Source organism: Bactrocera neohumeralis, chromosome 3 (assembly GCF_024586455.1).
Source record: "Bactrocera neohumeralis isolate Rockhampton chromosome 3, APGP_CSIRO_Bneo_wtdbg2-racon-allhic-juicebox.fasta_v2, whole genome shotgun sequence".
Taxonomy (NCBI): Eukaryota; Metazoa; Arthropoda; class Insecta; order Diptera; family Tephritidae; genus Bactrocera; species Bactrocera neohumeralis.
The window spans coordinates 72,731,506-72,746,526 of NC_065920.1; the positions used below are offsets into that span (position 1 = coordinate 72,731,506).

General features: G+C 34.5%; 2 protein-coding genes across 2 annotated transcripts in view; one reads left to right on the top strand and one right to left on the bottom strand.

The window, feature by feature from the left end:
• The window catches only part of LOC126752165 (uncharacterized), a 565,185-nt gene that overhangs the window by 201,604 nt on the left and 348,560 nt on the right, over nucleotides 1-15,021 (bottom strand). The gene's annotated exons all lie outside the window — the stretch shown is intronic.
• Nucleotides 1-15,021, top strand: part of LOC126752170 (uncharacterized) — a 122,968-nt gene that overhangs the window by 2,888 nt on the left and 105,059 nt on the right. Inside the window, exon 2 of the mRNA XM_050462776.1 lies at nucleotides 5,711-5,983. Coding sequence (XP_050318733.1) covers nucleotides 5,917-5,983 — 67 coding nt within the window. The 5' untranslated portion in view covers nucleotides 5,711-5,916. The remainder of the gene's footprint in view (nucleotides 1-5,710; nucleotides 5,984-15,021) is intronic.

The following is a 15,021-nucleotide window of genomic DNA, read 5'->3' on the forward strand; positions in this document are numbered from 1 at the left end:
TCAACATTTTCAGAAGAACGAACGCGGTATAAACCAGTTTTAACAATATAAATTTTTTTTTTCACTCATGTTCCATTTTATTTCGTGTTTCATGACCAACTGCAAATCGAATCATGTTGAACCATTGCATCGGTCAAAAGATGGAATATGATAACTCATACACATCGTAAAAGTATATAATAATCGAATGGGCGACGTTGATCTCTTCGATAATGCCATGAACTATTATGGAATTCGTGTTCGAGGCAAATAGTGGTATTGTCCCCTAATAACAAATGGATGGGATGACGGAATGGTGAACGCTTGGAAAATTCATTATGGTCTCGTCAAATATGAAAAGGGAATATCATGCAACACCGAAAGATGTATGACACAAAAAAAAAACAGAATCATTGGATCAACTACAGTTTGTTTGCTTCGCATACCGTCGATTTCGACTTCGGAGACATTGACTCTACAGTCAACAGCTTGTCGAAAATCCAAAGCCGCCGCTCTGAAGAGTGCTCGTAAAAACAAAGTTGGACATGGCATTGACAAATAGATATGTCTCGTCCTTGTCACAAACATTCGTCATATAAATTCAACCTATTCCACGAAATATGAAATTAAGATATTGAGCTTTCATAAAAATTTTATCAAAACTCACTTTTGACATGTATCCTTTTTTATTTTGTATATAATGTAATGTGAAATTGAAACAACGAACGAAATAAACGTATTGAATGATAAACTCTCATAAAAAGTATCGTTTTTGGCTATCACCTTTAGATACTGCGGTCCGCATATTCGGTATCTAGGGATTTGAACAGTTTTAGTTGGCTTTCTTGGATGGACGGCAAGACGGACAGACAGTCATCCGGATTTCAACTCTTCTTCTCATCCTGATCATTTACATATAAGTATATACTAATATATATCTATCTCGTTTGGGTTTAGGTGATACATACAATCGTTAGGTGAACGAAACTATTATACTCTGCAGCAACATGTTGCAAGTATGAATATAAATAGAGATTAGTGAAAATATTTCACACTTGTGGCATTTCATATGCATAAATATGTTTGAAGGTCAAGCGGCAATCGAAAATTTTAATTCATAATCAATTATTTATGGCATTTATTTTGCCATTTTGCTATATAAATTATTTTAACATTGCATTGTATATACATATTCGTTGAATTTTTCATAAATATCCATGCTTTCAAACCAATCATATATTTTTGTATTTTTATTTTATTTATTTGTTTTTTTTTTTGCATTGTTTAGCAGCTGCAAAAATCTGACCTTCAATTCATTAAGCCCTTTTTAATTGTAATTAAATGTTAATTAGCCAGCTGTTGTCTAAAGTATTTGGGTCAAGCGGAAATTAGTTGCCTGTTCAACTAATGGGGAAGTTTTGTATGCACGGCAAATAGAGCGAACAATTAAAAAAGCGCAGTTGTGGTGGAATTTTTAATTTATTTAAATATATGTATGGGTGAAAGTTTTTTAGGAATCTCTAAAATATGTGCGCTATTTTTAATTTAATTCTCAGGATTAAGTATAATTAATATGTTGTACTTGAATTTAGCTTATTTTTATGGTTTTTTTGAACAAATAAAAAGCGATGCAAATTCATGCGGAATTTTTAAACAAATTTAAATTCTAGTTATAAAATAGGTATAAAATTGTATTAGCTTTAAATGATACCAACAATGAGTAAATTTAATTGTGACGTGTTTATATTTTTAGGTTTAAAGTTTTAAATTTTAGGTTAAAAGTTGTGAGTTTTAAGTTGTAAATTGCGTGATGTATACTGCTGTTTTCAGCTGTAAGTTGTTGGTTTCAATTTTACCTAGATGGAGTAACTTTAAATTTGAAGTTTTTAAATTTTAAGTTGTTAAATTGAAAGTTATAAATTGTAAGTTTTAAGATATAAATTGTAGATTCTATGTTGTAAACCTTAAGTTGTAAATATTTAGTTCTGAGTTGTACGTTTTAATAGTGAGTTTTGAGTTGTAAGTTTTATATAATTGTAAGTTGAATGTTTAAATTGTGATTTTTAATTTTGTAAGTTTTGAGTTTTAAATTTTAGTTTTAAAAGTTTTGAGTATACAGTTCTAAGTTTTAATTTTAATTTGTAGGTCGCTAGTTGTAAGCTGTAAGTTTTAAAATTTTAAGCGTTAAATACTTTTGAAAAAAATTGTAAGTTGTAATTTTTAGGTTGTAACTTTTTAAGGTTAAATTTTAACTTTAGAACTTTTGAATTTAAAGTTGTTAGTCGTTGGTTGTAAGCTGTAGGTTGGAAGCTATTAGGTGTAAGTTGTAAGTTTTAAGTTTTTGTTTTAAAAGTTTTTATTATAAAGTTATGAGTTATAATTTTTAGGTTGTAAGTTGTAGATTATAAGTTGCAAATATTAATTTTAAAAGCTTTGAATTTAAAGTTGTAAGTTCTTAGTTCTTGATCTTAAATTTTTGTTTTAAAAGTTTTGAGTTTAAAGTTGTAAGTTGTAAAATATAAAGTTAGCTGTAATTATAAGTTGTGAGTTACAAGTTGTAATTATAAATTGCAAATTTTAATTTTAAAAGTTTTGAATTTAAAGTTGTAAGTCCTAATTTGTAGGTTGTAAGTTATAAAGTTGTTAGTTGTAAGTTATAAGTTCTAGATATTAAATTTTAGTTTTGAATGTTTTGAGTTTAAAGTTGTTAGTTGTAATTTTAAGTTGTAAGTTATAAGTTGCAAGTCTTAATTTTTTGTTTTTAAAGTATTGTGTTTAAAGTTGTAAGTTGTAAAATATAAAGTTTTTAATTGTAATTTTAAGTTGTAAGTTATAAGTTGTAAATCTTAAATTTTAGGTTTAGAAGTTTTGAATTTGAAGTTGTAAGTTATAATTTGTAAGTTGTAAGCTTCAAGTTTCGGTCATCAGCTTTCACCTTTAAAGATATCAGTTTTCAATCTTGCTCCATACTTTTAAATGAACTAATTTTTCAAACCAACTTTAATCAAGCAATTTAACACGCTGCGGTATTAGCAAGGTAAGTTTCAGCTAAAGAAACTCAACTACGACTACCGCAACTGTAACTTAAAGTATGTGCCAGCCACCGCGCACATTCATCACAATACAAAAAGTTTTCTCAGACCAAATAAAAAAGTGAAAAAATATTAGGAAAGGAGCTGTTAACCACCACAAGTTGCACGCATACCTTGCTTTGCCGCATGCAACAACTTGTGCAACGAATTAGCCAAATAAGATATTCCTACAACTTTGCCATTAGAGCTTTTGCATATGCCGCGTGGAAGATGCAACAAATTCTCACTTGAACCACATATTCTTCACTCGGTCGAACTTTCACTTCCAGCCATTTATCTAAGCACAAAACACGCAAACAAGCAACCACACTTGTCCAACAGCACCGCAGCCAACAACAACAAGCACACTTCCGACACACAGCATCGCTGCCCGGCGCTGGTCTGTTTCACTTTCAGTTATTCTCTAAACCTTTTCGAGTTTCCGGTCGCTCGGCTTATCTGTCTTATAAAATTTTGTTACAACTATTTTCACATGCACTCTCCTCACTGTCCCATTGTGCCACAAAATGTTGCTTATTTGTCTAACTGCCTGCGAAATGCATCCGGTAGAAATTCCAAGTATTTGCACATCCTCGCAGATTTGTTGACGCACTGACAGACAGACGAGCAAAGTTGCAACAAAAGTGCATATAACGGTAACAGCTGTAACGGCAACTGCACAAGCGCAAGTCAAATGCTTAGCGTGCTATGAAATGGCAGTAAAGTTGAGCGACGGATTGTTGCAAGGAATTTACGTCGCTTGCCCCAACGGATGTGCTGCTGATCCTAGCCGTATATATGTATACAAAAGTACGCATGTCTGTCAGTGGGACAAACTTTGACTCGACGTCATTCGCCTAATGAGGTTTACCCGAAAAGTTAACACTTTGGTTTCGCCCAGCACCATTGCAGTGTGGCAGTGCGGGTGCGCGCTCCCACTGTGGCTAAAAGAAGTCGCATGTGTATTATATACATATATGAAGGAACGAATGCATGACCGCAAAAGTTTGCAACATTTGTGTCGTTTTACGACATTTTTACGAATATGGCGGAAGAAAATTTGCAAATGCGCCTTAAAGTATGCAAAGCGCTGCAAAGTTTGAGCGAATTTGTTTTGTTTCTGCTGCCAATTTGCATATATAGAGTTTTATTTGGCTTCGATTGCGCTTTTACTATTGCACTTTATTCGTTATTTTGTTGTTGGCAAACAGAAGTTGGTAATAGGCGGCTCAGTGGGTGCAATATCAATTGTCTAATATATGTAAATGACTTTCTTTACTTCGAAATTGTGGTTGGTAAATGTGCATATGTATGAATGCATTTTCGTAGTTTCGTGTATTTCTTTATATGCTAATTTTCTTTAGACTTTTTTTGGTGGCTGAAGCAAATTGGGTCAAAATATTGTATTATAATTAAGTTTTATGTTTTAAGTTGTAATATGTACTATGTTGTAAGTTGTGAGTAGAAAGTTGTAAGTTGTAGCTTGTGAGTTGTAAGTTGTAAGTTATAGTTGTAAGTTGTATGATGTAAGTTGTAAGTTGTAAATTGTAAGGTTTGAGTTGTAAGTTTTCAGTTTCAAGTTTTAAGATTTAAGTTTTAAGTTGTAATATGTAGTATGTTATAAGTTGTGAGTAGAAAGTTGTAAGTTGTAGGTTGTGAGTTGTAAGTTGTTAATTTCAAGTTGTAAGTTGTAAAATATAAAGTTGTTAGATGTAATTTATAAGTTGTAAGTTATAAGTCTTAAATTTTTATTTTAAAAGTTTTGAAATTGAAGTTGTAAGTTATAAGTAGTAGAGTGTAAGCTGTAAGTTGTAAATTGTAAATTTTGAGTTTTAAGTTGTAAGGTTTAAAATTTAAGTTTTAAGTTTTAAGCTTTAAGTTTTAAGTTTTAAGTTTTAAGTTTTAAGTCTTAAGTTTTAAGTTTTAAGTTTTAAGTTTTAAGTTTTAAGTTTTAAGTTTTAAGTTTTAAGTTTTAAGTTTTAAGTTTTAAGTTTTAAGTTTTAAGTTTTAAGTTTTAAGTTTTAAGTTTTAAGTTTTAAGTTTTAAGTTTTAAGTTTTAAGTTTTAAGTTTTAAGTTTTAAGTTTTAAGTTTTAAGTTTTAAGTTTTAAGTTTTAAGTTTTAAGTTTTAAGTTTTAAGTTTTAAGTTTTAAGTTTTAAGTTTTAAGTTTTAAGTTTTAAGTTTTAAGTTTTAAGTTTTAAGTTTTAAGTTTTAAGTTTTAAATTTTAAGTTTTAAGTTTTAAGTTTTAAGTTTTAAGTTTTAAGTTTTAAGTTTAAGTTTAAGTTTACGCTTAAGTTTAAGTTTAAGTTTACGCTTAAGTTTAAGTTAAAGTTTAAGTTAAAAATTTTTAATTTTAAATTTAAGTTTACATGTAAGTCTAAGTTTAAGTTTAATCTTAAGTTTAAGCTTAAGTTTAAGTTTAAGTTCAAGGTTTAAATCCATAGATTGAAGTCTTAAGTGATCTCAAGTACTTACGTTATGCTAACACCTCTACTTATATGTACATACATACATACATATAGACACATACATATATGTATGTATATCAAAAGTAGGGGTTGTAGAAAATTTAAAATTCAAATTAAATTTATATTGTTTTGTACAAAAACAGTGCCCCACTCTTACGCAAATAATTAATCACATTTTAACTTTCTTTCCAGCACTTCATCACAATTAATCCGCAAAGCGAATTTCTAAGCGAAACTTTTTCATCGCCTGTTGTTGTTTATGATATCAGCAGCTGAGATAATAGCAACTTCACTTGATCAACAGCCGGCAAGGAAGGAAGCAAACATATACTCAAATATAAACAAAAACATAGCAACAGCAACAAAAGCGCTAAGGAAATTTATTTATTTCATACCGAATGGGTGGCGGTGTTGTATTTCTAATTGTCGTGCCGACAGCGAATTTCGAACGCGAGCTCATTTATGGTAAGACAAAGTTGTATGCTTTTTCTCCAGCAAATTTTATAAATTTATGCAGAAAATACAAAAATAAAATCACTCACACATACTCACATATACACACACATGCACATATTTAATACAAGTACACGCAGCTGCCAGGCGTTTTGGCTGCAAATTGCGCTATTGCTTTTAGCTAACATTAAATTACCGTTTTTTATGCGCTGCTTGTGCCGTCAACTCAACTTCACGCACACACACATATACACACGCACGCATTCACTAATTTTTGCGCACACACACGCACTCTTTGCGACGTTTTGGGCGTTGCTTAGTTTGGCTCATCTACACGGCACGACAGGCAAGTCAAGCCCGTGGCCCGTAGCATACATTTAGGGATTAACTTAATTAAATAACTGCAAGTGGCAATTTGTAATTTTAAGCACCAACGCTTTAGCCCAGCTTGAGTTTACAGCTTGTACATGTGTACCCAGGCACATATATGTGTGTGTGTGTGTGTGTGCGTGTTATGACTTAGGCACACATACATGTGCATGTACCCAAAAATGGTATATGCGCAATACATGAAAAAAGTTATTTATGGCTTATGCACGTGTGTGTGTGTGTGTGTAAGTTGTGTTTGCTGAACTTGACTCCACTGCTCTGCGCTGCGCTTTGGATTAGTGCTTAAGCAAATATTTTCTCAGTTTATATTTCTTTGTCTGCGAATTAATTACTTTATTACATAATAAAAGTGCCGCCTATAAGTGTGCTATAAAATTCAGTAATACAAATATTTCAGTGTGCGTGCGTGCTCACATGAGTGCCATTTTGCCTGTAGCTACATGCCAGTAAGTGTGTGTGTGTGTTTGGTTATTGCTTAGTACATAAAATGAGTGTTTTATTGCGCAATTTTAATGCGTTGCAATGTGCGATAATTTTTTATGTCAACTGTTTATTTATGAAACACTCGCGAAGCAAAGTGAAAAAATATTTACATTAAAGAAATTAATTATTCAAATACATTCAAAATGCATATACTCAAAAAAAAACTTTCTCGGCAAGGAAAATAAATATTGAATATTTAAGCAAGTATGGGCGAATAAATAATTTAGCAATATTTTGAAAAATTTAAGTATGAATATTATGAATAATAAGAAGTTTTAAAGGCAAATTCTTAACAAATTTTTAATATTGATTTTTATTTAATAAGAAATTAATAAGTTAGCAAATTTTCGAAAAAACTTTATATAAACTTTTTCCGAGTTAATAAAGGTAAAAATTTGTATGCTCTATTGTAGGATCCCATAATCTTGCTATTCCCTTTCTTTGTTATGTTCAAACCATTTGGTGTTCTCAATTAAAGTACTTACCAAGGTTTGGTTAATTATGGGATCTAAGAGTTCTACATCGAGAACCTGTTCCTTACTCTACTTCCCCCTTCGAGAAGCGGCAAGCGTTGTTATGTGGCATTCCCGTTCTTAACGCATGTTCTCCAAAGGACCAAAACCCCGTTATGGTAGCTGTAAGTCTGTCTATACCTTTCTGGATTTATGCAATAAGACAATTTGTCAAAATTTGACCATATCTGCTTTAATATCTTGCCATGTGATCAAAATTTCCATCTATTCTAAGCTATTTGTTACAATTATGTATTAAGCTCTCTTGATCGTTATTAGAGAACGCGCTATCATCTCTGCCTTGGTTTCGTCTAGAGAAGCTCCTGACTTGGTCAACTCGTCTGTGAAAATGTAAGACACCTCATTCATTTTCTATGCCGATTACTTCCGCTTTGAAGATAGCTGAGTGTGGGCTGAGCTTGGTAGATGGAAAGATAGAGAGAAATCAGGATGCTCGTTCCATTTTGATATGCTCCTTCCATACCGAACCCTTTCTTCACGAACGTCTAGATGGTATTAGGTTTTCTCACGGGTTTGTAACTAATAAAATCTAAACTTGGGAGGATATAATATGATTTATTAATATTAGTATTGAGCTACTAAAGATTTTCGCTATATCCATATCTAGTTCTGATCCAGCCATCAATCTCCTTAATTTTTATAGTAGAAAATGTTTTAAACTTGCCTATAAAAATTTCTACCAGCAGTTGATTCAAGAGCATTTAGGCGCATTATTTTGCGATTACTTGTTCACCCCGGTAACCACTGAAAAGACTGCTATCTGTATTACATTTAATTTTCTGATTCTATATTTTTTATACTTTTACTATACAAAGAATATAAAAGCTTTGTGCACCTAACGGTTGTATGTATCGAGCCATATCGGTCAAACCGTTCAAGCCATAAAACACCAACAGTGTAAAAATTAGTGAAATCGGATCATAAGCCCGACATGAAATTTAACAAACATGTCAATACTTCCCTTAGCTCCTACGTATCTAACACAAAGATTTTCGAACTTCTCGGTGACTACTCCGTATGATTGCTGATGGTCTGTGAGGATCCATGATGCAACTTTGTGACCGTTTTATTAGTCTTTGGCTTTTCAATTGCCTATGGTATTGGTAAAAAATAGATAATACCTGATCAATTCTTTACTTCTATATAAGAACTTCAAACTTTCGTCAAAATTAACTGAACGTATAATATTGGATATATATAGTTTAGTACCAAAAAAAATGTAAAATTGGACTACGAATTATCGAAATTACTCTAGCAGACCTTATGCCAAATATGGCGGTCAGTGTATTAGTTATATAGAGTATATGTATGTATATATAAAATTGCATGAATTTTGATCCTCTGGTTAAGGTTTAGCACTTTAAGGTATTTTCTTGGCTTTGGTCCTGGCTAGTTTTAAATGTATGAAATATTTGGTTACAGGCCTTACTTTTTATACCCTGAACAGGGTATATTAAGTTTGTCACGAAGTTTGTTACACCCAGAAGGAATCGTCCCCTATAAAGTATATATGTATATAAATGATCAGTATGTTGAGCTGAGTCGATTTAGCCATGTCCGTCTGTCTGTCTGTATATATGTATACGAACTAGTCCCTCAGTTTTTAAGATATCGTTTTGAAATTTTGCAAACGTCATTTTCTCTTCAAGAAGCTGCTCATTGTCGGAACAAATCGGATAACATATAGCTGCCCATACAAAATGGGAATCAAAACTCTTATATGGACAAATACATTTGACAAGATATATTAACGAAATTTGGCACATATGTTATTTTCTAAGGCAAAAATGTAATCTGAAGAAATTTTTTTTTGATCAGATCGGTTAACTATAGCATATAGCCCCATACAAACTGAAGACATAGTATGTCAACTAAAGAAACGTTTTCTTCAGGCATTTCCATATACAGTGAAAAATGGAAGAAATCGGATTTACGCCCACCTCCCATACAAAGGTGCAAAATCACGAAGTAACGTTTTTTCTTGTTTTTCTTTTTTTTTTAATTTTGGCCATCAAATCAGATTTGCATATGTAACAATTTTTTAACACCTGTAATGACGGTTGAATGCAAGCACTTGACCGTATTCAATTTCTGATGCCCTCTCTGTATAAGTTATATACATTGGTAAAACTTTACACAAATATAAAAATAAAGCTTTTTATCAATACGTTTGTTTGACTATTATTTTCCAGTTCAGTTCGGTGTCTATCTCGACTACCAAAAATTTTGCTGTGTGGGAACAGAGAAATTGTAGTATCACTGAGTGAGGGAAGTTGAAATTGAAGTAGTTTGGTTTTAATTGTAAATAGCATCAGTTCCGTCTTACTAGGGTTAACACCTAATCCATTATTTCGCCCATAGGTGTAACATTCATAAGATAATCGCACTGATTGTGGATAGAAACACTATATATATATTATCACTATATGGTATGCATATGGTACTGATTTCACTCTTCATCAATAGTGAATAAATACCCAGAAATGAGCTATTTGGTTAAAAGTTTCGTTCAATAACTGAAATCTGCAGTCCATAGCGAAATATTGCACCCACTTTTGAAACATAAAATTTACGAGGGCGTCTAGTAATCGGCTGCTCCCTAACTTAATATTTCTTCACTTGTTTCCATTACTTATTTTCACTCCAACAATATTCTGAAGAGAGACTTGATATTTTCGTGGGTGTTCGCAAGTCATTCGCAGTCGCACTTACAGTCGCTAAGCACTTGAGATTTGCGCATATAACGCCAAACCCCGTATACATATATCGAGTATATGCAGGCGCATGTGTGTTGACGCCGACAAATATCCACAAATCTCCAACTTGAGTCACTTGTAAGCACGCCTCGCCTGCGACAGTGGCACCCATGTTGCACTACAAATGACATAAATAAAGCATGACACATCATAAAAAGTTCGCTGAGTTGTTATACGTTTATTGTTGTTGTAGCACACTAGTTAGAATGGTATTAGCACCGCCCACTGCCTCTGAGTATGCAATAGCGCTGGAAGCGTGCAACAAGCAGTTGCCGTAATGTGAGTGCAGTGAGCAAGTAAATTGCAAATTCATCGCGAGTTGTTGTTGTTCTGCGCTTTGCAGGAGTAAAGGTTGCAACACTGCGTATTATTGTTGCCACTATGTATAGTGGCGCGCTGTTGCTGCCGGATTAAGCGGATGTTGCATTAACACTTAAGTAACTTTTCGCATAAATAGCTTACAAATCTGCTAACGGCACATCTAACGGTGTATACTCAATATTGGCTTTTGTCGTTGCCACTGCTAGTGTTGCTGTTGTGCTAACGGTATTCAGGGCCGCTCTGTGCTTATGCATTCGACGGCACTCATTGGTGACAATTGGCAGAAGCTTTGCTGCATTTAAATTGAAAATGAAATTGCCAGCAGCTGAGGCAACTTTTTATTGAACATAGTTTGCTGTTAATTTACTTCTGCTGTGCGTGTGTGCGTGTGGGTGTGCATATAAAATGGTGCAGAGAGCATTGCGCTGCGCCTTCGATCTATGCATTTCTAATAAACTGCGTGCGTGCGAGTGCGCTAAAGTAGGTCACCGGATTAGATGTGGGTGTCGGCCTGCTTAGAATTCGCATTAAATTCTTTTAGCTTAGAATAAAATTCAGTAAATTTAATTAAATATCTATTTGTTTATTTATTCAATTATTGAGTTCTCCAATTTATTTTTTTTTATATTCTTAATCGGGTATATTAAGTTTGCGGCGAAGCTGGAAATACTCAGCAAGAAATGTAGAAGACGCAATAAAGTATATATTCGGCATGAACCGCTAAGTCAATTTTGCCATGTCCGTCCGTCTTTTCGTCTATCTGTCTATACACAATCACGCTTATTAATCTTTCTATGAGGTATCGAACTCATATATCGAGCCCATGCCCTTTTCTCTGTAAAAAGCTGCGCGTTTGTCTGAATTGCCGATATCGGACTACTAGGGAATATAGAGACCATACGAGTCAACCATACTAATCAATCGAAAATAAAATAGAGATATTTTTATACCCTTTTATGATATAAGAAATGTATTTGTATATAAGCTTCGGCCGAAGTTAACCAATGTTGTTTTTCTTGTTTTTTATCGATATTGATCAGTGTATACAATATCGGAGTGATTACGCCGATTGTTGGATCTGCCTTGCCACATGTCAATTTATTTTCATAAATGATATAATATATAATTCTTGAAAAGTTCCATTAAGATGTGTTAATGCACTGAAGTTATCAAAAACAGCGTTTCAATTAGAGGTAGTTGTCCTTCCATTAGACGATGGGGAGTTGTGATACGCCTTTTGTCTGGTTGGTTCTAAAAAGTCCGCAGGTCTTGATGGTTTAAGTGGAGCGATGTGCAAAAGCACTGAATCCGTCTCCTTCCAGTACTTGGAAAAGGTCTTGGAATAAGTTGTGGTGGAGCGACTTTAGGAGTTTTTAGTCGGATATACAGTAAGGATTCAGGAAAGGACGCAGTATAGAGGATGCATGATTTTATGTATATACCTTTCAAGGGAGCGTTTGACTACCTAAGCTGGGATCGAGTGGTGCAACGACTGGATTAGCTTGGCTTTCTGGTGACTACTTTTTGACAGGGTTACTTTTCAGACAGGAAAGCCTCTCTATTTGATATGAAAGGGAGTGCGGAGATCGGTTCGTGGCTGCCCGCAGAATTCCTCCTGTGGTCCATATATATCTTAATAAACTCTCTGCTTGGGTCGCGGTCTGAGTTCGAGCGGGCGGGAGAACAATTTTTAGAAATTGTAATTACATGAATGTGAAAGACGTACGACGCATTTTGCGGAGTGTTTGGGACCTCTAATTCCGTGCAGTTCGCACCATATATCGTGGCTTGTTTGTGGCCTGTGCCACTTATGGAGCCTTGTGTACTCGCACATTAAAGACCTGAGTGGTATGGAGATTAGCTGGACAGATGGACGTTTAGATATTATCGGTGAGTTTTCCAATTGTCGGAATGCCGAAGAGTTTTCGCGTGAATTATTTAAGTGCTGAAGGCGTTTAACTGAGAATTAAGGTTAGCTTCTTTTGTGCATGGTGTGTACGTGCAATATGCCGATGGGGTCTAACCCCTGGGAAGCAGTCCAGAGTAGTATGGAAGCTCAACTAATAGCAGTTTTGGTTACAGGATCTGACAGAAGGCTTAATTCTGGTACCACGGGCAGAAAGAGCCCTTGAAGTTTACTCCAACATGCTTATGCGGTCTGGCCCAATGAGGAGTATCGTGGTAGTTGTGGTTAATACCCGAATGCGTAATGAACTGATACTTTGTCAGTTGAATGTGGAGTTACATTGCAACTGGGTGCCGGACCCAAAGTACGGCAGAGGTTTTAGATGGGCCTCGAACCCAACCAAGGTGGTTAGTGTGTCCATTTCACACTGCCAATTGGTACTGAAAATGCCTGGCATTTTCAGGGCGCTGATCAACGCATTGATTTGAACCGCTGAACGCCATAGGACAAGGCCGTCGTCAGAAGGTACCCTCGTTAAACATACCGGAGGTTGTCAACAGTGACGTGGAAGCCAAGTCGCGAGTGCAACGACTGTTTGTATGTTGACATGGGATATTTCGTCAACCTCTCGGTTGTTATGACCAATGATATCGATGTCATCGACGGACGCCAGTTGTATACTCTTGTAGAAGATTATACCTTCTCGATTTAGCTCTTTAACTCTAATTATTTTCTCCAAGAGTAGAGTGAAGAAGTCGCACGACAGGAAGTCGCCTTGTCTGAAATCTCGTTTAGTATCGAACGGCATGTAGAGTTTCTTCCCGATCCTGATGGAGCTTTTGGTATTGCTCAACTTCAGTTTACATAGCCATATTAGTTTTGCAGGGAAAATAAATACAGACAATGCGACGTAAAAGTGGTTCCTTTTCGTTGTGTTAAAAGCAGCTTTGAAATCGACGAAAGGGTGGTGTGCGTCGATCCTCTTTTCAAATAATGCGCTTTCAACAAATAAGTGCCATATATTTTCCAAACTGAAGCAGGTGTGTTCAATGACCTACGAATCAATAAAATTATTTTAATAAATAAAAAATATATATAGCACAACTGTATAAAAAAACCTAAGTCATATAAGCTTTACTCTGTCACCTTAAAAATAGCGGAAATGATACCTACATTTTACGAAATCTTACGAAAATTTTCCACGCGCTAATGTCGTTAGGCTGAAAAGGCTGCTGTGACTGTTATCCAGTGAATATTATTTATCATTTCCGTGGCATCACGTATCACAGATATTGGCGCCAAAAGCCATGGATAAAATATATAATCGAAACTATAGACAGCTACATAGATACTTATGTACATTTATAGTAAACTTGCCTTGTAGGAATAATGGAAGTGAATAACATATTTTTTCAGTGATAACTCTAAGGGAAGTTGTGGCGAAAATTGACAAAATATTAAGCTTCAGATGAAATATAGGCAGCATTGTATGACACAATGTGATTGGTAGAAGATTTATGGCTGCAACGACATCTATTGACAAAATACGAAAAGATTTTTTCGACTACCAATATATATGCAATTTTTCTGTATTTTTGGCTCTCAACAAATCGACTCATAATACATACTTTAGGCTTCAATAGATTTTATGTCTTTGCCAAGTCTAAAGCTAAAATTATGGCACACATCTAAGCCCCCAAAAATACTCTTTTTTAATAGAATATAGAATTTTCTAAGGAGTGTAGCTCAAGCTAGCAAATTCCTACAGGCCCTACATACACTTACAAGTATGTACATACGAGAAAATGTGTGCCCAAAAACAACTATCTTAACATGATTGTGAAAATGTCATATGCGAAAAAATCGCGAACATTGACATATTTCCTCGCTTCAACCAAAGTCAAAGTACAAGCGCTTTGATAAGCGACAATCTCAAGTTTTCTTACAACATTGCATTGTTGTCGCTGTTGCTAGTCAACGAAGTGGCAATGTTAAGCTGGTGGCTGAGAAAAAATGCTACATTAATCAAATGATTTTACATATCACTTGCTTCGCTGCTGTAGCCGCTTCCGCGCGATATTGAAAACTCAGCTAAAATTTCTATGTTTGCAGGGAGCAAAAAAAACAGGAAACGATGACGTATTGGCAAACATTTGATAGCGCAGAATCACGCGTTTTTTGCGGTTAGCGAAGTGACTCTATTAAGCAATTTGCAAGCACAGAAACACACACAGGCGCGATTGCCATACTCTTGTGGCTGTGGCTTTTCCTCAAGCGCCTTTGTTATCGCCAGCGAGTGATTGCTTTGTCAGCAGTCTCAGCTAACCGTGGCGAATCATAAAAGTAATAAATCGTGGTGGAAATAAATTTTGACTGAACGCATGTAACATTATCATTTTAAGCAACACAAACCTGCATATTTATGGTATGTAAGTGTGTATGTGTATCACATGTCGTATTTCCGTTGTTGGATAACGATGACATCATTTTTCATAATGTCATATTGGTGTTGCCTGATTGGTTTTTGCGCGGAAACATATTTTTCTTAGTTGTAAGTGTTATGAATGTTTATAAGTCGTGGAAAACCTTAGGGAGAATGCACGAACAATATAAATATACATATATAATTTGAAGTGAGTCAAAAAGAAAAAAACCAAGGGT